This window comes from Macrosteles quadrilineatus, unplaced genomic scaffold (assembly GCF_028750875.1).
Source record: "Macrosteles quadrilineatus isolate MER2022 unplaced genomic scaffold, UCM_ALF_1.0 Scaffold_3__2_contigs__length_128488019, whole genome shotgun sequence".
Classification (NCBI taxonomy): Eukaryota; Metazoa; Arthropoda; class Insecta; order Hemiptera; family Cicadellidae; genus Macrosteles; species Macrosteles quadrilineatus.
The window spans coordinates 4,178,992-4,202,760 of record NW_026542596.1 but is presented as its reverse complement, the minus strand read 5'-3'; the positions used below and the strand labels follow the sequence as shown (position 1 = coordinate 4,202,760).

The 23,769-nt window shown below is 33.5% G+C and overlaps 2 protein-coding genes across 3 annotated transcripts in view; one reads left to right on the top strand and one right to left on the bottom strand.

Annotated features, from left to right (window-relative positions):
- The window catches only part of LOC128988696 (sphingomyelin phosphodiesterase-like), a 64,384-nt gene extending 53,867 nt beyond the window's left edge, over window positions 1-10,517 (top strand). For both annotated transcript variants that reach the window (XM_054410244.1, XM_054410245.1), the window contains exons 14-15: window positions 1,078-1,142; window positions 7,843-10,517. In XM_054410244.1, coding sequence (XP_054266219.1) covers window positions 1,078-1,108 — 31 coding nt within the window. In that variant the 3' untranslated portion in view covers window positions 1,109-1,142; window positions 7,843-10,517. The remainder of the gene's footprint in view (window positions 1-1,077; window positions 1,143-7,842) is intronic.
- A 5,075-nt stretch (window positions 10,518-15,592) lies between these two features.
- Window positions 15,593-23,347, bottom strand: LOC128990100 (F-box only protein 5-like). Its single transcript, XM_054412339.1, has 3 exons — window positions 22,680-23,347; window positions 22,088-22,249; window positions 15,593-17,094 (listed from the first exon to the last, which is right to left on the bottom strand). Exons 1-3 carry the CDS (start codon window positions 23,325-23,327, stop codon window positions 16,834-16,836), a joined length of 1,071 nt encoding a protein of 356 aa, XP_054268314.1. The 5' UTR covers window positions 23,328-23,347; the 3' UTR covers window positions 15,593-16,833.
- Window positions 23,348-23,769: the final 422 nt, after the last annotated feature.

Here is a 23,769-nt window from a genome sequence, read left to right as displayed (position 1 = left end):
ATAAATGCAAGTTTGTTTATAGCTCGATGTTTTTGTATGGTTTCCACTTTTGTAGTTATTTTGTTGTAGCCTATAGTATGTATGTTAAAATTGGAAAAAATAAATACATATGTAAATAAAAAAGGCCACTTTGATTATCAGTAGAACTGGTTTGTGAATGAAGGTGAATCACTTCACTTAAATAATATTCAAGCGGTCTCCACAACTCCAGCATACTAGGCAAATTTGATATCAAGATCCCATAAAAGGCTGTTTAACAGCTCTTAAGCTAAAAATTCAGAAGAACGTTGAATAACGTGACAAGTAGCCTATTATTGACTCTCACAAGCAGCATAGAAAATCAAGCGTACAACAGGATCCTCAAACTAGGATTTTGGTGCTGGGGTAATCACAGGATTCAAAAGGTCACTCATAAATTACGAGAAAGCCCGTACTGCTAGTTTATTGAAGTACAGAACAGGTAGACATACAGACAGACAGACAGACGGGCGTTCCAAGTAGACTGCACTGTACGAGCATGATATTCCACCATTTTCTGTTGCGGTTTACGAGCACACGCTGTACGAGCACGTAATCTTTTGTCAGGCCAAAATGTTACACGTTACATAAGCTAATGTTACTCCATTAGCTTATTTAATCAACTGTAAAAGCGAGTGGGAAGAAGTGTTACTGGTTTTCTAAGAAATTTGAGTTTGCCGGAAACGTTACTGGGCCGAAGTTTTACTACGCCTGATTGGCCATGGGAACAATGACAATCAAATAACCTTCTTAATCTTACTCAACTTGATCCAACTTGCATAAGTTTATTCCTGCTAAAGTGTGTAGTTATTCTGTTAATTTTAATAAATTGTATTGAATCTAAAGAAGACTGAACGGCAACTAATTCCGCAAAAAATATTTATAAAGCGATAAAATATCATCAAAGAGATAAACTAGAAAATAAAGGATGAATTAGGTAAAATCCCTAAACGTGTGTATATATGTATATATATATAGGTAGTAATCCAACATATGTGGCAGTATTATTTATGTATATAAGATATGTGCATGTAAAGGTTTTGGTTATATTATGTACAGGGAAGAGCTTCCTCACGTTCTACAGGTCTAGATACAACTTTGCTGGTGGTTGGCTCTCTCTTTTGGTAAGTGCTGCTAACTATCTTTCAATAGATCACTAAAATAATCTTTTAAAACTAATTTTGATTTTAATAATAGAAGTAACTGTATACAACTTAAAAGCCCAGCTTTATAATTGTATTAGCTGTAGTTTAGTAATGAAATGAGCTGTGAAGGAGTGGTGAGTAGTATCATTGATTTTGGATTCTGTAGATTTTAAAATGTTGTTGTTATGCCCAGTTAGGTTTGAGTACTCGGATTGAAATTTAACGTTATTCTCTAATTATTATTTAATTATAACACTAGTGATCATAGTGTGACACTGTTTCCTTTTCTTTTTTACACCTTCCTCACTTACAAGCTGAAACCCCACCCCCCTCAAACGCGTAACTTTCCCCAAAAACATAATAAATTGTTTGTCTTTATAACTAAGCTTTAATGTCAATACATGATTGTTTTGTGCATTAAGTTAGTTTATTATGACGTATAATCATATAAGTTTTGTTACATAGAGGTAAAATTTGCTATACAGGATGTCCCATAAGTAAACAGCAAAACTCCGGGAAATGGCTCTATGAGCAAAATAAAGAGAAAATCAAGAATAACATTTTTTCCAAAATCGCTTTGTTAACCGGATATCCGCAAATTGGTATTTTCCACATACCGGTAAACTTTTGTATCTTCTGATTGTTCCAACCAATCTTTATGAAACTAGGTATGTTTTTTTAAGGTAGAAGAGACCCATGTTAAATAAAGTTACCTTGATCCGATTCATTATTTTAAAATGGCTGCCATTTCAATTTTGAAATTTTCATTACTAAAAAAGTTGCTGAGTATATGAACAAATTTAAGGTCACTTTCATTTAGCGTTTAAAGTTTCCTATAAAACAAAATCAAGTTAAAAAACAAATAAAAAATAACTTAAATATCACAATTTTTGGTTGTAAAATGAGGTAGAATAAGGCTTTAGGTTTGCCTCTTAGTAAAAAGGTTGCCTTTCATGGTAAATACCCTATACAAATAACATTAAGTGATGATTATTTTTCATGACAATATTATTATAGCTTTGAACAATTAACACATCATTTATATAAATAAAAGCTACAGATATTATATAATACTAGCTGGCCCGACAGACGTCGTCCTGTCCTAATGTGGTTTTATGTCAAATGCTCGTTCATTTTCAAGATGAGCTCGTTCACATGGCTCAATCACGTCCTGGTTGAAGTTCGTTCACTACGCTCACTCACCTTTAGGTTAGAGCTCGTTCGCTGCGCTCACTTGCCTTCAGGTTAGCTCGTTCGCTACGCTAACTCACCTCCAGGTTGAAGGTCGTTCGCTACGCTCACTCACCTTTCGGTTGAAAATTAGCTGTTGTCATAGATTAAAAAAATAATAATAGTGCTGCACCCTATTAGTAAACCTATTAACTTTTTAATATTATTGAACATCACAGAATCAAATTGTTTAGTTGAACCAGCTGTTAAGATTCTTTAATTCCATTTAAATATGAGTACTCATGAGGTTAACATGGGAAACCCCAGAGCCACTGGGGCGGAGCCCTTTTGACGGATTTGCACCAAACTTCACACAAACCATCCTTGAGTTATGCTTAATTATGCCTGAAAGTTTCATTACAATCTGTCAAGCGGTTTTGGAGTCCATAAAGGACAAACAAACAAACATACATTGGATTTTATATATAGATAAACACGCTTGGCTACAATTGTTTTGTAAGGCCGAATCGCTCTTGTTGACTCAACCAAAATAATCATGTCTTTAAAAAATCGTGTATGTTGATTTTCTTGTCATTTGAATTAACATTAATAACTCAAAAACAAAAGAAATTAATTTTAAACTTAAAATAAATTCTACTGACAATAAATCGGTAAATTTCTAGGAATCCATATTGATCAGAATCTGAATTGGAATGAGCACAGACACTTTTTATGTAGTAAACTGGCTAGAACTATATTTTTGTTTAAAAAATTCAAGGAACCTAAGTGAACAAACTATTTTAAATAGGTAGCTATTATGAATTTTTCCATTCTCACCTACAATATGGTGTTCTTTTATGGGGTAACTCTGCAGGAGCCAAAACCGTTTTTAAATTTTAAAGGAAAGCAGTTAGGTGCATTAGAGGAGCAAAGCCCAGGGACGATTGCAGAGCAGATTTTAAGGCCTAAAATGTCCTAACCCTTCCATCTTTATACATTTTAAACTGCTTTTTATTTATATTTAAAAGAGAATATAGGAGTGAAAATTTAAAAACGTACGTTTTCATGTCCCTGGCCTTTTACTTCGTAGATACTGGATTTGTAGTTTATTATTATGTGTTTTAATATTTTTTATTTTTTGGGACGGGGGCAACATGTTACACACATTTATTTGGTTTTAAATAGGTTCTAGGTATTTTTTTCGTATTTTTAAAGTCTCGAAATTCACGACCATGACGTGTCCCTAGGGTACATTTTCCAACTTTCACGCTGTTTTTAGACTTCATTATTCATGCCGAAATATATAAAGCCATATTTTTATGTCATCAATAGTTATTAAACTTACAAAAAAGGAGCATATTATAATTTTATTGTCATTGCAAACTGACTACCATGACAAAATAAGTCTGTCCCTCGATTTGGCGTCACGACCATTTGGGAAAAATTTTCAACTTTGGAGCACGACAGTGGCAAGCCTGGCGTCGATGGAGTCAGTTGGTTTTAGAGACTAGTTCAGGGTGTACGTCAGGATTGTAGTGCCGGTCGTTTCGAGTTGAAAGGAGGAATTACAAGATTAATAAAGGAAAGATTGTCTTTTTTGTAATTTTGGTGTGTCCATGACTGTACGTAGTCATTCGATGAAGTAGACATGGTGTTAATTTTTGTTTATAAGATATTTCAATTGCTAGATTAACCTAGAAGTTCACTTTGTATCCTCGAACATGAGGTGCAGGGCTACCGCCAGAACAGAGCCAAATAACACGTAATTTCACGACCAAAGTTTCACAACCATCGCGGGTTTTTTCATGACCAATCCAGCCTTATGGATTATAGTGTGTTTGGTCGTGACAATAACTTTAATATAATTGTAATTTGAACAGTTTAGTTCAATTGAAAGACTTATTTTTATTATAACTAACAGTATAATTGAAGGATTGTTTAGAAAGATTTAGATTATTTCAGAAAATTCACGACCGTACTGCTTGTCCCTGACCATCACGTTTATGATTTCTATCATAAAAATTTCAATGTTTTATACACAAAAGAAGCACACCTCTATACAAACATAACGATTTTTCGGGTCTCAGGTAAGTTTTTTCGGAGTTATACAAACTTAAAAAGATTTTATTGCCTTTTTTTCAATTTTTTGAGTTTTTTCTAGAAAGACCAAATATACTAAAAGCTCAGTGACCTTTTTATTGTGTAATGGTCATAAAAGTAAATCAGTTTATAGCAAAACATAGTTATAAAAATAATATTAACTATTTTTAATATTCATTTAAACGTCTGTTATGGTCGTGACAGGATTTTGTGTTTTTCCACTAAAGATGCTCTTTTTTTTTAAAAAAATACCAAAGATATTGCGTTACCATCGACATTTTATGAAACTTCAAATGGTAATGAAATAAAAATAATAATAAAAGTTTTGAAAAAAGGGCAAGAAAATTTGCAAAGTGCTTTTCCTGAAAACGTATGTTTTTAAATTTTCACTCATAGACCAGTATAGTATCTGATCTGACATACATTCACATTACACAAGAAATAGCCATCATCTCAACTTACCACTTACAAGACATACACACAATTGCTACAAATATCTTAAAAAACAATTTTTTTATAAATTACCTTCTTCTGCCAGGGCCGATTTACCGAATAGGTACGGTAGGCACGTGCCTTGGGCGCAAAGCAATTGGCTTTTTTTGTGGGGGGCGCCAAAAAATTAAAAAATAAAAAGATTTTGTTGGTTGTAAATTGCATGTAGATGTAATCATGATAAACTTCTAAATACCCCTTGCGGCCATGTAGACATAATTCCCAATAGTCTCTTTCACCCGAGTAGATATCGTAATCCTCTCCCGCGATTGTGGCAAAATGTTAATTACTTCCCGCAGTCGTTTTGACATCGTTATCATCTGCTGCTATCGCGGACAAACTCTGCCTATTTCTTGTGTAAATGTCTTTAATTCCATTTAAATATGAGTACTCATGAGGTTAACATGGGAAACCCCAGAGCCACTGGGGCGGAGCCCTTTTGACGGATTTGCACCAAACTTCACACAAACCATCCTTGAGTTATGCTTAATTATGCCTGAAAGTTTCATTACAATCTGTCAAGCGGTTTTGGAGTCCATAAAGGACAAACAAACAAACATACATTGGATTTTATATATAGATAAACACGCTTGGCTACAATTGTTTTGTAAGGCCGAATCGCTCTTGTTGACTCAACCAAAATAATCATGTCTTTAAAAAATCGTGTATGTTGATTTTCTTGTCATTTGAATTAACATTAATAACTCAAAAACAAAAGAAATTAATTTTAAACTTAAAATAAATTCTACTGACAATAAATCGGTAAATTTCTAGGAATCCATATTGATCAGAATCTGAATTGGAATGAGCACAGACACTTTTTATGTAGTAAACTGGCTAGAACTATATTTTTGTTTAAAAAATTCAAGGAACCTAAGTGAACAAACTATTTTAAATAGGTAGCTATTATGAATTTTTCCATTCTCACCTACAATATGGTGTTCTTTTATGGGGTAACTCTGCAGGAGCCAAAACCGTTTTTAAATTTTAAAGGAAAGCAGTTAGGTGCATTAGAGGAGCAAAGCCCAGGGACGATTGCAGAGCAGATTTTAAGGCCTAAAATGTCCTAACCCTTCCATCTTTATACATTTTAAACTGCTTTTTATTTATATTTAAAAGAGAATATAGGAGTGAAAATTTAAAAACGTACGTTTTCATGTCCCTGGCCTTTTACTTCGTAGATACTGGATTTGTAGTTTATTATTATGTGTTTTAATATTTTTTATTTTTTGGGACGGGGGCAACATGTTACACACATTTATTTGGTTTTAAATAGGTTCTAGGTATTTTTTTCGTATTTTTAAAGTCTCGAAATTCACGACCATGACGTGTCCCTAGGGTACATTTTCCAACTTTCACGCTGTTTTTAGACTTCATTATTCATGCCGAAATATATAAAGCCATATTTTTATGTCATCAATAGTTATTAAACTTACAAAAAAGGAGCATATTATAATTTTATTGTCATTGCAAACTGACTACCATGACAAAATAAGTCTGTCCCTCGATTTGGCGTCACGACCATTTGGGAAAAATTTTCAACTTTGGAGCACGACAGTGGCAAGCCTGGCGTCGATGGAGTCAGTTGGTTTTAGAGACTAGTTCAGGGTGTACGTCAGGATTGTAGTGCCGGTCGTTTCGAGTTGAAAGGAGGAATTACAAGATTAATAAAGGAAAGATTGTCTTTTTTGTAATTTTGGTGTGTCCATGACTGTACGTAGTCATTCGATGAAGTAGACATGGTGTTAATTTTTGTTTATAAGATATTTCAATTGCTAGATTAACCTAGAAGTTCACTTTGTATCCTCGAACATGAGGTGCAGGGCTACCGCCAGAACAGAGCCAAATAACACGTAATTTCACGACCAAAGTTTCACAACCATCGCGGGTTTTTTCATGACCAATCCAGCCTTATGGATTATAGTGTGTTTGGTCGTGACAATAACTTTAATATAATTGTAATTTGAACAGTTTAGTTCAATTGAAAGACTTATTTTTATTATAACTAACAGTATAATTGAAGGATTGTTTAGAAAGATTTAGATTATTTCAGAAAATTCACGACCGTACTGCTTGTCCCTGACCATCACGTTTATGATTTCTATCATAAAAATTTCAATGTTTTATACACAAAAGAAGCACACCTCTATACAAACATGTAGACATAATTCCCAATAGTCTCTTTCACCCGAGTAGATATCGTAATCCTCTCCCGCGATTGTGGCAAAATGTTAATTACTTCCCGCAGTCGTTTTGACATCGTTATCATCTGCTGCTATCGCGGACAAACTCTGCCTATTTCTTGTGTAAATGTCTTTCACAACATCTTACTTAGACAGGAGTAAAACTATTTTACCTACGACCGTTTTTTAAAGTAGCCGTTTCAGTTCAGTTCTTAGAATTGAAAAGTTTCCCATAACAGCATTGTTTACTTTCTTAACAGCATAGTTTTACATATAACAACTAGGGTAACGGACCAATGAGGTTCAAGGATTGAGAGAGAAGAAATAAAATTGTAATGATTCAAACGTCAACTAATCAGCTATTCAGGCTAATTTAATTGTTCGAGTGGTGCAATTCGTGTTTGGTACAATGTTTCGTTGCATCACTGTCAGTGGCAATGAGAGTTTATAAACGAAAACATAACCTTTCCTAGAAGTTTTGAGTACCTAGTGAGTTTTAGTAATTAAAATACTGTCGTAGGTAAAGTAGTGTACGCAACTCGCGTGAATAGTGTTAACGACGCTCGTAAAAGTTCGTAAGCCACTCGCCAGGGCTCGTACCTTAAGTATTCTACTCGTTTGGTTAACACAATCTTTACGCAATCGTTGTGTAAACCACTATTTCATTTGATAACTAACTCAAATAAAATAATATGGGTAGTTTTACAAAATGCTTAAACTTGCAATGTTTCTAGGATGTCCATGATCATGGCGATACCAGCTTTCACCTACCAAATCCCAAAATTTGTCATGGGTTTTGGGTAATGCACCGAAGTTTTACCACCAACGGACTGTGATGATTTCTCAACCCAACCAACTCTACAAACTTGGACACCAATAATTTTACTGTTGGAAGCCTTATAAATCGTGTATGGCTTTCACAAAATGTTAACGTTTTTATATCTGTAAGATACAATTTTTGTGTTTTGTGAAAATTGTGAATGATCAGCGTAATCTCTCAGTTAACTTATTTAATGTTGTTAGATCATTGTAAATCTGACCAAAAATGTCAACGTGGATTGTTTACAATTTTGACATTGACAGAGAGGGACGATTCTTTTAGTTGTTGAGGATATGTGGACAAGACTGGACACACAATGATAACATTTTAATCTGCTGATGATATATATATTCCCTATAAAATTTAATTTGTGCTGGAAAACTGTTCTAACGTTAATTTAAGACTTACCTAAATTAAGATACAGTACAACTGTTTTTTTAGTCAAGGCATAGGACTGTTGTCCTGAAGACCTGGCTCGGATTCCATTCATTCACAAATGACTTCCAGTTATGTGATAATTGCTGTGAATGTTTAGGGCTTTTAGTAATGAAATACCTATTTGTGTATGAAGAGCGCAAAGTATCATTGAACTGTAGCGCTCAAGAACTGTAGATGGCGGTATGAACGCCAACAGTGAAATCAGCTGATTTAGTGATTTTCTGATTTAGCAATCAGGAATGTTCATCTATTTTGTGTACTGTATTTAGGTGTGGCAATGTGATTATATCCATGCAGTGGTAGGAAATAGTTATTTGTGCAACTAGTGAGCAAAGGGAGCAATTGACTCACTCGAGAGAAATGCTTACTCACGAGCCATAGGCGAGTGAGAAATGTTTCTCGAGTGAGGCAATTGCACTTTGCACTCGAGTTGCACATTATATTTTTCCTACAGTTACCATAAAACAAATAAATTGGTAAAGAAACGTGACATATTTTTATACAGAAGTGAACTTTTAATATTACATTAATGATACAACAGTACAACAGCTGACCAGCTGATTTACAGCCAGTGCTGCCAACGTATTTCGGGCGCACTGCATGTTACGCGCTCACTATTTCGTGCCTTCACGTTGCAAATCTGGAGTGAGTGCGACAATGTTAACATTGTCTCACTGATGAGCAAATTGGCCACTTTGCTTTCTCAAATCAGTGAGAGAACATGTACATTGTTTGTTAGGTAACTGTAGGAAAAAGTTATTATTTTACAAAAACCGATCTGTTTGGAGTATTTTATTACCACCATTGCAGATTGCTTAGTTACAGAAGTTGGTAGCTAAGAATGCTTACACCGCAATTCATTATGTGTCCATTCCCCACCTGTATATTCTCAATTTTTGTATATCTTAACTTATCTGGAAATAGTGGAAATTGTGTTATATTGAGCATTTTAAACCCCCAATAGAGTTTCTTAACGTTGGCCATTATTTAATTTTACGAAAAGATTATTTCTACTGCATTTTTAACTTTGTTTGATGGAACAGTGTTTTATCATTTTAAAGTGGTATGAGGTTTCCAGATCCCAGAAACTAGAATACTGAAATACTTAGCTTTAGCGCTTTAGATAGGGTATCCAATGTTTTTTTTTGTTTTTTTGTATGCTGTTTATTTATTGCTCACTTACAATACATTATTTGCTGTCAAAGCAATTTATGTGTGAAATTATTTAGTCTATATTTACCATTGTGATATACCAGCCATTTTGTGTAAAATCACTTTTACAAGTTTTTTTTATTTGATTGTTTAATATTGTTCTCTTATATTTATTTAGTATCTCAGATACTGCTTTACTTTACATACTGTTTTGGGGTATTATTTAAATATCTTTATTATGTTAAAGGGGAACTACACAAAATGTGAACCCTTTTTTAATAGGCCTTACTGTTATTTTTATATTTTGCAGCTTTCATTGTTTAACCTGTTATTATTGTTTTTAAAACAAACATGCATTTTCATTCCACCGGTGTAAACATTAATTTTTTATTGTGTCCATATATGTAATCCACTACATTGGGTTTTATTTCAAAAACTAAATTTAAAAACATGTATAATGTTGATCAAGAAGTTATTTTTTTTTCAAAGTAAAGATTATGTACCTATTAGAAAGCTTTTTCTGGCATGTTCTGCAATAATCAAGTTTAGTAAATTGCCTACTCGTTTAAAGGTTAGTATAATTACACTTAGGCTAATATAGTTTTAAACTGATTTGTTTATCAAATTTATTTATTGTGGACCAAAGATTTTAACACAACAACTTTCCTAGCCTTTGAAATTTAAATCTTGTTATCAAATGATAAAGTTAACGGAAAGAGGAAGTTTATTGTTATGTTATCAAAGGAGATTTAGACTTGCTTGTTATTGTTAATGACCTCTAGACAGTTGATGTTATCATTTTAGGGTAAAAAATTCTAAAATTAATTGACTTCATGACAAGGCTTAGCATTTCTTTTGTGTATAAAAATAATTTAACTATATTTAATTAGTATTGCTGATAGACTTAACTCTGTTGTTTATTTGGATTAAAATCTGAAACCTGTATAAATTTGTATAAATGTAGTTATATTTTTAATAAATATTTATTTATTTATTCAATATCTTTGTTATTTTCATTCATGTTATAAATTAATACCCAAATTACACTTCTGGTCATTAGTAATTTTAATTTTCTTGTTATGTACTCCATTAGTATTGTTTACATTTTTTATATGTACAAACCCTGATTTTGTTATACTACCTAATGCTTCTTGTGTTGGATAGCGTGATTAATTGATAGCCCAATGGCAAACTGCATCAAGTTCCAGAATCTATCTCGCTTTTGTATTTCAACCAGGCATTGTGATTATTAGAGTATTTTATTATTTCGTTGGTTTATTGCCAAAGGTCCATTGTTAAGTTCTTGGAAGGGACTAAAATAAAAGTCTAAATCAAAGATTTATTTCAATTTAACCCATTGGTGCCGACTTACGAGCGTTACTCGTCTGGCCGCCGGAGGCCCAAAATCCGACTTACAAGCCCAGGTTGGTTTATTTTTTAAATTATTGTTTAAATTGTTTACTTTTATAATGTTTATAAATATCTTGTTTCTTGTTTTGTGTATTTTTAATAATTTATTTTTGGGAATAACAAAGGTTGTGTTTCCATGGAAACCAGATATCACCCAAAATCAGCTGTGGTAAGTTAAAACAAACATATTTTTTCTATGATATTGCCACCAATGCTAGAAAAATGCTGGTATGGATCATAAACATAAACAAATTACGTTGTTGGCCCGAATCCTATACTAATACCATTACATATGTTTTGGCAGTTCCATTTAAGCAATGTTAAATAATGTTTATTTTCAGGCCAAAAACATCATTTGTTTATGTTTATGATCCATACTGGGTCTTTTCTAGTATTCGTGGTTATTATATAAAAGTAAACAACTGTTGATTTTCCTACGTAGGGAATCAATTTAACTTTATGATAAAAGTGTCATTTGGTGTCTGGATTAATCTTGAAATTTGTAAATTAAGTTTTTTTTTTAATTTTTTTTGTTTTTAGCGAATTTCAGTATAGGGAAGTAGCTATTACCATAGGTGGCATGGTAAGACCTAGGCCCGGGACCAATTTACTTTTTCATTTTGATGTCCCCAGAGGCCAAAAACACCATTTGTTCAAATTTGTATATATATATATATATATATACTTCCGTGAACGTGATAACTTGAGTAATTATTGTCTGATTTCGATGAAATTTGGTTGAAGGGTGTAAAGCAGGATAAACTTGGATGAGTTCGCGAACCAGCATTGAAGGAACGATGGGAACGGGGTTTTATGGGATAAAAAATGGTTTTTCAAATTTTTGACCCTCAAAACATAATTTTTCCCAATTTTTTTCTAGACCTTTTTAAAGAGCTTAAAAATGTTATTCTTATGGAGAATATTGTAAAATGTAGTTTGCTCGTTTGTGGATATATTTTGATAAAACTTGGCTAGTTTATTTATTTTATTCTAAGTTATTAATACTTTACTAAAAGACACACTGTATTAGTTTCCTTGTAGGAGCAAACCTAGGTACTCGTTAAACCTAATGATATTTAAATAGGTACATTAGATTGAAAATCAATTCAGACAATTTGAAATTCGCTTAGTTGGCAGGTTTGCTGCGGCGGAGGTATTATTTTTTTTAATTTTACACTTTCATTATCTAATTACATTTTTTGTAGACAATTTTATTCTGAACAAAATTACAAAAGAATTATTTAATTAATACCAAACTTTTTCTTTCTATAACAATTAGAGTGAAAGTCTACAAATTTGGTAAAATTAATTGCTGACCGAGGGCACTGAAGGTAGCACATTAATTCCTTCCCCAATGGGTTAGTGATTCAATGTGTTGTCAAAAAGTATCAACTTATTCCCAAATAACAATAGCAACCGAAAATCTATTTTTCCCAGAATCAGACTGTTAGAGAGGTTAGCACTGCAGCTACTTTGCTTCACTGTCAGTTTAACTTTATTAGACCTACATCCTACATGTAAACTCGTCTGTTTTAACTTTCTCTCCCCTCCCTGTACATAGTTATATGGATAATGTATTGTTCGTAATAATGTTTGAGTTTTGGGTAAAAATCCGTTTCGGGTTACCCTGAAACCAAAAAGAGGTTTTTGAAGTGATCTCTGAGTGTGAATGTGTGCAGAGTTACAGGGCCCGATGTTTACAAAACTTGTTAACATTTTGTATATGTACCAACAACTAATCTCTAGTATCTCCAGGTGTTCTTTTAAATCTTTTTGAAATTTTTAACACGTTCGCTACTGCAATAGTACGAAATTTTTCATTCACATGGACCAGCGACGCACATATGCGACGGCCGGTTTCTACTCATAGACTGCCGTCGCATATATGCGACGGTTAGTCACATTAAAATAGACTGCCGACGCATATTTGCGTCGGGGTTCTAATGTTATTAAAATTATTATATCTTTGTAACGGTCTATTTGAAGGCACTGAATTCCCTGTAGTGGTCTACAGAGATGTCTGACGCACAACTGCGTCGCTTGGTCTGTGGATATGATGATTGGTGACGTGATAATGAAAGTTGGAAAAACTGGTCTTTACTTTTCTGCTGCACTATATGTATGTATGCAGTATATATGCAGCATTATCCTATGTAGCTTTTATATTTGTTCAGTTATAAACTGTTCTTGAATAATCGGTTTTTTTTACTTACTTTCATCTCAAAACACAAACAAAAATGAACTGTCGCATATATGTGACGTTTGGTCTATTTCGAGAAAACTATGATAATTTTCACTATTGTCTTCGCTGTAGACCGGGCGTCGCAAATATGCGAAGCATTACTAAAGGTTATAAAAAATACAAAAAAACAAGAATGAATTATTTACAAACACGATCGTAGCGTATTACAATATAATTGATCACTGTTTTACAGGTTTTCGCCCGTGGTCTGTGTGTACTATTAACCAAGTGACAGCCGGTCTATGCCTAAGATTCAAATGTATACCTCGGTCTGTCATAATGACTGCCGCGTCGCATATATGCGACGCTCAGTAGCGAACGTGTTAATCATTTTTTTCCTATAAAATAACAGAAAAATTGTTTTTTTACACAGACCGCTTGACCAACTTTAAAATATGATTTTTTATTCCTTTGAACAAAATGGTACCATCCCCAAAGCTTTAAAAATTACTGTTCTAAAGTTATTCAAATTTTTGTGATTTAACCCCTGATATGTCATAGTTACCCTCACTGCTTACCAATTATATAAGGGTTTTTTTGTCTTCATATCCGCCTGTAAATTTTGTGTTTGTTTTCCACTGAAGATCAACTATATATAGATATAGCCACAGAAAAAGGTCTATTGACTGGCTAACAAACTTACGATCTATTACGAAAGATCGATTTACTACGATCTCGATTTATCAGATTTGTGTACTTAGCATAGAGCTAATCTCACACATTGTTTAATGTACCATAGAAGTAAATACGTAAACAATATACATTTTTTCAAAAACAATAAAAATAAACACTAATTTAATATTTATAACAAAACATAGGATCGTAAGGTTATTAATCCTAATAGTTGCTTCAGATTCTTCTAAAGAATTACACAATTCTAAAAATACAATAAAACCTATTCAAAAATAATTTTGAATGCAGTTATTACCATATTATTTAAGAAAATACATGTTATTTTAAAGGAAATGCAAACGTTAGCTGTTCCATGTTTTCAAGAGAAACTCTTAGATTTAAGAACGAAAATTCAAAGAATTACTGTAGTAGGTTTTTATATGTTATTTTAAAGATTATTAACTGAGGATTTGTTGTTGTAATATTTGACACTCTCTAGAGTCCAGAGTATCATAGTAAAACATGCATTAAAGTTAATGTTTATTTTTTCTCTAAGAAATCACAAATTCAAATTTTCATTGCAGAATAAGGGATCATACAGATCTTTAATATCGGTGACAATGGAAAACTAATGAGGATTCTGAAAATGACAATAAATGTGAAATGAAAACAACTTTTAGTTCACTTATGGCCATTTTATCTAAGTAAATACAAATATTTTGGAAAATCTTATTTTTTTATTATTACCTTCTTGTGAGGGCATGGAAACCTAAATTGGTGCCATTTTGTCGTCAATACTTAGTAGTTTAACACATTAAATTTTTGAACACTAACCTCGTTCCACCCTGTATAGTTATTATCAAAAATTGAAATTGGTTTTGTCTAAACCTTCAAAACATCAGAACAACCTTGGTAAGTTTGGCTAAAATATGTTCAGCCGTTTTCGAGTTAATGACTGTGTTAGAAAGTTTGCATTGATGTCGATCACAAAGAGCTTCGCTACATAAAGGTTTTAAAAATTGATAGCTTGTTTTATGGGGTAAAAAATAGTTTTTCTCACTTGTGACCCTCAAAAAAAATTTCCCAATTTCTCCCTAGAGCTTTATAAAGAGATTAAAAAAACAAGTACATCAAAATGTTTTTGTACGGTTATTGGTAAGGGAGAAAATTCAAAAAATTGTATATTTAAAATTCCCATGTCACTAAGTTCTTATGGAGTATATTCATATTGTAAAATGTAGTTTGCTTGTTTATGGATATTATATTTTCATCAAACTTGGCAAATTTATTTATTTTATACTAAGCTTTTAATATTTTACAAAAAAATATACTTTATTAGTTTCCTTGTAGCAGCAAACCTAGGTACTTGTTAAGCCTAATGTTATTTAAATAGAACAATTTGAATTAATTGAAAATTAATTCAGACAAATGGAAATTCGCTTAGTTGGCAGGTTTGCTGCGGCGGGGGTATTTTCAATTAAATTTATCTTTCCAGAACGAAACGCCAAATTTGGTGCTGGAAAATCAAGAACATAAATATCAAAATTATTATCTGATTAAAAGATAGGGCATTTTCCAGGAATTATTAAGGAAGTTGCCACTGGAGAAAATCATGATAAAATGATTTACTCCAGTGGTCAGTGACCACGAAAATATTTACTTTTGTGTTGTTATTATGTGTCTCTATGGATTTATTTAAAGGTAAGCCCGCTTCCTGTCAATTTCCTAAATATCAGAATTTTTATTTTATCAGAAATGAACATTGGAGAGAAGGAGAAAAGAATGAGTGGACATAAATTATATAAAACATTTTAATAAATATTGAGTTTTAAAACAAGTTCTAATGAATTCCTGGTAAATTTTTACAAGTGCCTCTTAGGCTTACGCAGGAACTTTTTAGTTCTCTCTTGAGTTCAAGAAAATATTTTGTACAAAAGGCTTAACTCAAACACATAACTTTCTTATTCTAAAAAAATATTATTTACATTTGCTTAAATAGGTAACAACATTAGATTAATTCATGAATTATGCATATTTTTTGTACTGTGTGTAATATATTGTATTATGCAATATGTACCTATTATATTGTGTGTCATGTATTTTTTTATGCACTATATTATGTACTAGCCTATGCACTATTTATTGTACTATGAATTACGGTACGTGTAATAATATGCAATATCTATCAAGTAACTAAGAATTAATTATAAACGTAATTCTGCATTATGTGTCCAGGAATATGAAACCTCTAACAAAACGTAATACGTCTTTCTTCTAAGCATTCGTGTTAAACAGGTTAAAACTTAACTAGACTACTGGTACTTTAATTTTGTATAAAAAAAAATCAATATAATTCCGTACCGTACCTAATATTTTAGTTTAAGTAAAAATAATTAGAAATTGTCAAAGTTACAGTATTTTTTTTTTATAATCAGTTAATACGATTTTTGTGTTTAAAAGTAAAATAAAAAATAAGAAATTGCATAAGTTACAGTATTTTTTTAACGCTTAATACGATTGTGTTTGCAAGTAAAAAAACTAAGGCAAGACTGTAAACGATTCAAAAAAGATCACTCTACCAGCATTTCAAAAACTGCTTAGTGAAAAAATTGCTATTATGCCATGTTATTCTAGATGTTAATTACTTGGCATTTCAAAACTGCTTACCTAATGTAAAAACTAGCTTGAAACGCATTCTTCCAGACCACGTTATTCTAGATCTTAATTACATCACAGATAACATAAATTACAAATAAATTTGTTCAAAAATGTATTTACATAGCTTACATAACGTTACAGAATTTACACGTCATACTAATGGAGCAAAATCCGTTTGTAAATTGAGCATACTTGTGAACGTTTTACTACACGTGAAAAGCTAAAACCCTACTGAAACAATTAAATAAAACATACAAAAACATCGTAGGAACTTAACAGAGACTGCAAAAAGCAGTAGAAGAGAGCTTAACTGAACTGCTTGAACATCTCAAATATAAAAACAAGGAACAGGCGTTACTGAACACAGCTGACGGTGATGTTTTCGGCATTATACTATAAGCGGCGCAAGTTGCGCTTGGAACTCTTGCTACCAACGGAGTGGATGGTGTTTCTTCGTGTGAGGCTGCGAGGAGTGTAGAGAGGGGGACAGTGATGCTCCAGGTCTGGCACTACCTCGATGTTGCACCAGACGCAGAACCGATGACGACAGCCGGACCGAGGACACTGAGCCACGGGACTGCCGCGATCTGTCGAGGCAAATCGACACTTGGGACAAGGTAGCAACCGTTCATTCTTCTTCAACGATTTGGCCGCCTGAAATATGTGTAACATTAATTTCATAGAAGTACACTGTGGTTACGTAATCGACTAATTGAGCACATGATCCTACTTAGAATATGCATTAACTTTTGGACACTGAATTTGACATTCCATTGTATACAGGGTGTTAAAAAAAAACCTTCAGGACTTGGGAATATGATTACTTACATCAAAAATAAGAAAAAAGTTCCTGTTAACACATGTTCTAAAATTCTCGGTTTTCCATATATTTGTCTGTATGTGTTTTTTTAACATGACCAATTATATCTCACAAACCACTAAACGTATATTTCAAACTTGTTAGGTGGACTATTAACAAGACCTAATAATATTAACAAGACCTAATAAGTATGTAGTATGAATTTTCTACTTTGTACTATTTTAAAATGGCGGCAGTTTAATTTTAAATTATCGGTACAAAAAAAAAGGCTGATTTTATGAAAAATTTTCAAGAACACTTTTATTTAGTATTTAAAGTGCCTTATCCAACTACACCAAAAGATAGGGATGGTCAAGTCTCGAAATTCCGGGAAATTTTCGGGAAATTTTAAATCTCGTTACACGAGACGAGATTTCTTTTTGGCCGAGATTTTTATCGAGACGAGAATAAAAAAAAAAAAAATTCAAAACGCCTGCAGAAAGTCAATGCAATACCCGCAATACAGGAGCGTGTTGTAGTTGCGTTTCCTTTTCGAAGGCGTTCTTATTTAATTAATTCTTTAAATGTAAATATTACTTTAATAACATTTGAGAAGTTTTTTTTAGTGTAAGCAGTGTGAGGAATGTTTTATTACTATAAAAAGTCAAAACAAGTAACTATTTTATAAAAATTAATATTGCTTTTATTTTAGGATAAGTTGAACTCTATCCTAACTGATATCACTATGTTTCCTAATCGTAGGCATTTTTAATAAGTTAGGCGTGATTAATAAAAAAATGTTATGCTGATGTTTTTTAATAAAAGATTGTAAATATTCTTGCCTATTATCATTATTTTTGTATTTAAACAGTCATCTAACAATGTTACAAAATCAGGTAACAATTTTGAACGTGCATTTCCCGTTGCGTATGAGAAGGGAAATCCCGTCTCGAAATTTTATGAGAAATAAAAAATCTCGTCTCGTCTCGTCTCGAACTAAAAATCCAATCTCGTCCATCCCTACCAAAAGATAAAAAAAACTTAACTGAAATATCACAATTTTTTGTTGTAAAACAATGCAAACCTGACTACCGTAGCTTAGCCCCATTCAATCTCATTTACGACAAAAATTGTGTGATTTTAGTTATTTTTTACTCAATCTTTTTTAATGGTGTTGTTGGATAGGGCACTTTAAACACTAAAAAAGAGCGTTCTTGACAACTTTCATAAAATCAGCCATTTTTTTTAGCAATTTAAATTAAAAAATGTAAAATGGGTGCCATTTTGAAATAGTACAAAGTAGAAAATCCATACTACGGTACTTACCTAAAGTCACACCGAGCTCGCTACCGCGGCGGGAGCGAATTCAGAAAAATCGGCAATCGCTCGCCGTGTTATCAAATGTGCCAAATCACACTGCACTACCGCGCGTGTGTCCGCCACGCCCGCTTGCTGAGTGATTTTTTGAGACTACTGCGGCGGGAGTTTTGTCTAGTGCATGCGCAAAGGTGCATCTTGAATGGCTAAGCTATTTAAAGCTTTAAAGTATTACAGTTTGAAATATAATCTAACATGTTTCTTTTGTTTGATGATGTATGTTGTTTTGTTTTATCTTCGCAATATGTTTATCACCAGAGAAAAATCATATTTGTTTACCATGCAAAAATAATGTTTATGGTGAAAATTTTATGTTTCCCATCAAATTTTAGTGAATTTCCCATAGCCTATAGGGCATAAACTTACCGTACGTCTCATGGCAAGACCTGGACCCGGGACCGATTTACTTTTTCGTTTTGAGGTCCCCAGAGGCCAAAAACACCATCCGTTCAAATTCGTATATCTATATATTTAATACGCTAGGCATATTTTTGTCATTATTGTTTTGGAGTGGTGGTGCTACCGATCACCATGTCCAAGGTGTCATTAGAAAGGTCTTAGCATGCAGTTTTGCCATCAAACAAAAAAACTTCATCAACAAAAAAAAGCTCTGCCCCAGTGGCCTTCAAAGTTCCCATGTTATTCTTATGGAGAAAATCTATTATATTATTAAAGTGATACAATCAAATTTTATGTAAACGGTTAAGGCCATTTACCAAATAAAAATATTATAGGCTTATGTCACATCAAAATGAAGCTTAGAGTGTAGATTTGCCGAAAAGTATTGATATGGATGAATTTCCTAAGGGCTCTGCCCCACAGGCTGATTTCCAAAGGGCTACGCCTGGCATGCTTCCAAAGTTGAATTTAATTTAGTTAATGAAACAGCTGGTCAGTACAATGACTGATGTTGGTTCATTTACTCGAAAAAGTGTAATGCTTTATGTAGATTTAGGAGGGTTATGTTTGGTTTTAAAGAAAGGTTATATACGTTTTGTAAAATGTTGCACAAAGTTCCATTTTGTAATTTATATAGTAAGCTACATGTAAAGAGGCTTGACTAAAGTTGAAGAATTATGGTAAAACATGTCATTCGTGAAGCATCAATATTAAGAAATTGATGCTGTTGCTACACTAAGGTATGTTGTCATATACTTTTCAATCTATTAACATAAAAATGTAGGAGTTTGAAAGTAAGTAGGTTTACACTTTTAAATCAGTTTATATTTTCAAACTAAATCATAGACTTGCCGTATTAAAGCACACATCAGAATTACTTTAATAGCTCTCTAGGTCACATTTTCTTCCCGTTGCAAAGCACGGATATAGCAGCTTGTGTTTGTTTACATTTGAACAGATGAATACTTTGAAATTGACACTAATACTTGAAACAGCTGGTTATACTAAAATTGGAGACATGTGCTTTAAGGATTTATTAGATTAGTTGAAAAGATTGACGTTTCACTGTTTTAAACCAGATTTTATCGGCACATAATCAAAGCATAACCAAAAAACGTTCGACATAATGGAAACCAGGCGATTCATAATGATGGAGAGTGGAGACATAATGGAGGTTCGATAACGCGTCGACCAGGACGGCCAATAGGAGGAGGCCGACGACTTTAACTGGTAAACGCGAACGAAATACAAATAATACTATTGTGGTTGATAGCCGAATACAGCAAGCACCCTTCCGCGTTGGGTTTAAGTGTGCTCTTCCACAGCCGCCTGAAGAGTTCACATACAATTTAGGACTGTTGGATAATCACTGCATAAGCTGTGGATTTTGGAGGATAAGGAGGCGGGTAGGACTACATCGGAAACAGAAGAGAGGAGATATTAGATAAGTGGAACATGTGTTGGGAGCAGAGCGTTTTATGTTAACGTTTTAAAGGTAAACGTTCGGATGTATACATAACATCAGAAAGAGACTGGAACAAGATTGGGAGATGGGCCATTATGAAACGCAGTTTGTCACGGGACATGGAAAATTTCAAGGCTAATTTGTGGAGATTTCACCTGGTGGAAGAGGAAGTATGTAGATGTGGAGAAATATCCGCACGCGGTACTCCCGCGGCGGATATCGGTGTGACATGGCCTTAAGTTTGAAGTTGGTACATTTAGTGGTTCGTGAGATATAATGGTAATGTAAAAAACACATACAGATGGATATACGGAAAACCAAACATTTTAGGACATTTGTTTTTATTTTTGTAATCATATCCCCAAGTCCTGAAGGGATTTTTTTCAACGCCCTGTAAACACCAGCTGTTGCCAAGAAGAGTTGAACAACCCACTTACAGACAGGGCTACAGTCTGAAATTCTCCCTTTGTGACATAAAACATCCGTATAGTTAACAATATTAAATTGTCCTTTCACTTAGGTTTGAATATCAAGATTGTTTAACAAAAATCAGTAATTTACACCAGCACAATCTGTTGGAAGCTCCTAATGGAATGAATAAAAGGCATCAGGCAGTTTTAAGTCAGTGAGTGGTCAGTGTTTAATGCACTTAGCCTGCAATCAAGTCAACGGATAGGCCTTCCACCTTAGTTCACCTTCCATGTTAGTTGTACCATAAGAATTAAATAGACTGTCAGCCGTGCTGCGGTTGTCATGGTTACCGCAGCACGGCTGACGGTCTAATTTAATTCTTTTTGTCTATGATTGTACCTACTGAATTTTAAAAGCTATATCTTCCATGGCAGTAAGCAGTAAGTATATCTTCTATAGGCTAAAACAAATCTTGTATGTCTGATGTTAACCCATTGGCGCTGACTTACGAGTGCCGCTCGTGTCGCCGCTACAGAGGTGCCACTAGTTATTTTATTATTATTATTTCCCCCCCCCCTTATTGTTTTTTTTTTTTTATGATGTTTATAAATATCTTGCTTCTTCTTTTGCATATTTAATCATTTATTAATGCGAATAACAAACAAGGTTGTCTTGCCATGGAAACCAGATATCACCCAAAATCAGCTGTGTGTTAGCTAAAACCAAAATTTGTTTCTATGCAATAACTTATAAAAGTAAACAACTTATGATTTTTCTACCTAGGGAATCAATTGAACTTTATAACAGTAGTGTCATTTGGTGTCTCTTGGAATTTGTAAATCAAGTTTATTTTTTTATGTTTTTAAAATTGTTGGTTTTATAATCTTTATAATTTTTTTTTACACTTTGACTACCGTACCAGTATCTACTGTACAACAACAATTACCACTGTTTTTGTAGAAAATTTTGCTGTGAATAAAATGACGAAAGAATTATCAATTTATTACCTAAGGTGTTCTTCTTATAACAATTTGTGTAAAAGTCTACAAATTCGGTAAAATTAAATGCCGAGAGAGGGCACTGCAGACAACAGCACATTAATTCCTTCCCCAATGGGTTAAAACTTATGGTAATGTTTTTATGAACACGCATGTTGATTTCACATTATTAGAATCTGTACTGATCAAGATATCCACCTTTCGATAAGACTGGAATCGGTTGCTGTTAGGGCTGACTGGAGGACTGAAAGGCACCTGGCGAGGACTGTAGGGTTGTCGAGGAGGACTAGACTGGTTACCAACGTTCTGTAGTCGAGTTAAAGCAGGTCTGTTTCTGCCTCCTGAACCTCCTTGTTTCACCTGAGCACAATATCAAAACATAAGAATATTTGTTTTTTTAAATAGGCTATAACTAATTTTAACTTAATTGTTGTTCCTAGTCTATAAATTAAAAATAATTTAACATAAAATTCTATTTAAATCTTTGAAATTTACATTTATGAAATAGCCTAATAATGAGTTTAATTCTCCTTCAATATTAACAAAAATACGTACAAAATGTAAGGGTAGGCTCATAACACTGAAGGCTTATTTAGTCTTGAGTTTGGACTAATTGGATTTAAACCAGCTTTAGGGCCTTCAAGTGGCTAAAGAGTACTCTTTCAAAAACTGTAGGAAAAAGCGTTGTTTTAAGATTAAATAGCCTGCAGCCATTTTCTTCCTTACACAACATTTTTTTAAACTGGTGTAATAACCTTAGTGGTCTATGAAGAAGTAAAAAGGTTCTTACCGGGGATGACAGGTTCTCCTTCATCAGTCGCAAGGTATCGGAATATTCTCTCCAGCGCTTCCAGGCAGCACTATCATTGTTCAACACCTTGTTCCAAGCCTTCGAAACTACTCTGACAGCATCTAAATCCTTTTCTGATAAGTATTCAAATATTTGACTAACAATTTTGGGAAAACTTTTCTTCACGCCAAGTTGATATAGGAAATCTACACTCTCAATACCGTTTATTGGATAAAATGACCTAACAACTCTACTCATTGTGGCAATCTTTTTAACAGAGTATTGGAAGGAACTAGCTTTTGTCTGCTTTTTGAATGTTGTTACATCTTTTGATTTTGTTGGAGTTACTTCATTTTCTAATTTAGGACTTGGATTAGAGCTTAACCAATTTGTGCTCAAGAATTGCGCGGATTTATCTTCTAGACATAAGTTTTGTTTTTCTTGATTTTGTAAAGTAGCGGGATCAACACTAACTTGATCTGAAGATGATATTAACGGCAAGAATGATGGCGGTATTTCCTTCCCTAAACTTTGCGAGGCAGATAATACATGAGGCTCCATAAAATCAATTGATTTTTCTTCCCCCAACTCCAGTAAGTCTAAAGAACACTGATGGTTGTCTCGCGACGAAAAACTATCCACTTCCATTTCTTCTTGATAAAGCGAGGTATCCATAGCGTCTTCAAATCCTAATTCTGCGAGCAGAGGTCTGCTCATTCTGACCTGAGAAGATAGTTTTGGTGTAGGAGACATTTTCACTTCTTTAATTGCTTCCATACATTCTACGTAAGGAGAGCTACCGCTCATGAATGGCCTTTTGCAACTACATTTGTATTCTGGGGTGCTCAGAGCACAGCTATGGTGTAAGGATTTGTTGCAAAGACGGCATTTATCAAACATTATAAAACCTCCCGAGTCGGCAGATCTAGGTGTAGCTGAGCAATAACCGCTATCTTGTTTTAACGACCCTGCACTGTCATCCAGTTCTTTGGATGTTGGAGGCCAATAAGGAGTGCTGCTATGAGGTTGATTCCTCTGCAATACATCAGGACTCCAAATACTTTTAACCGAGCCGGGAGTTTCCATGTTG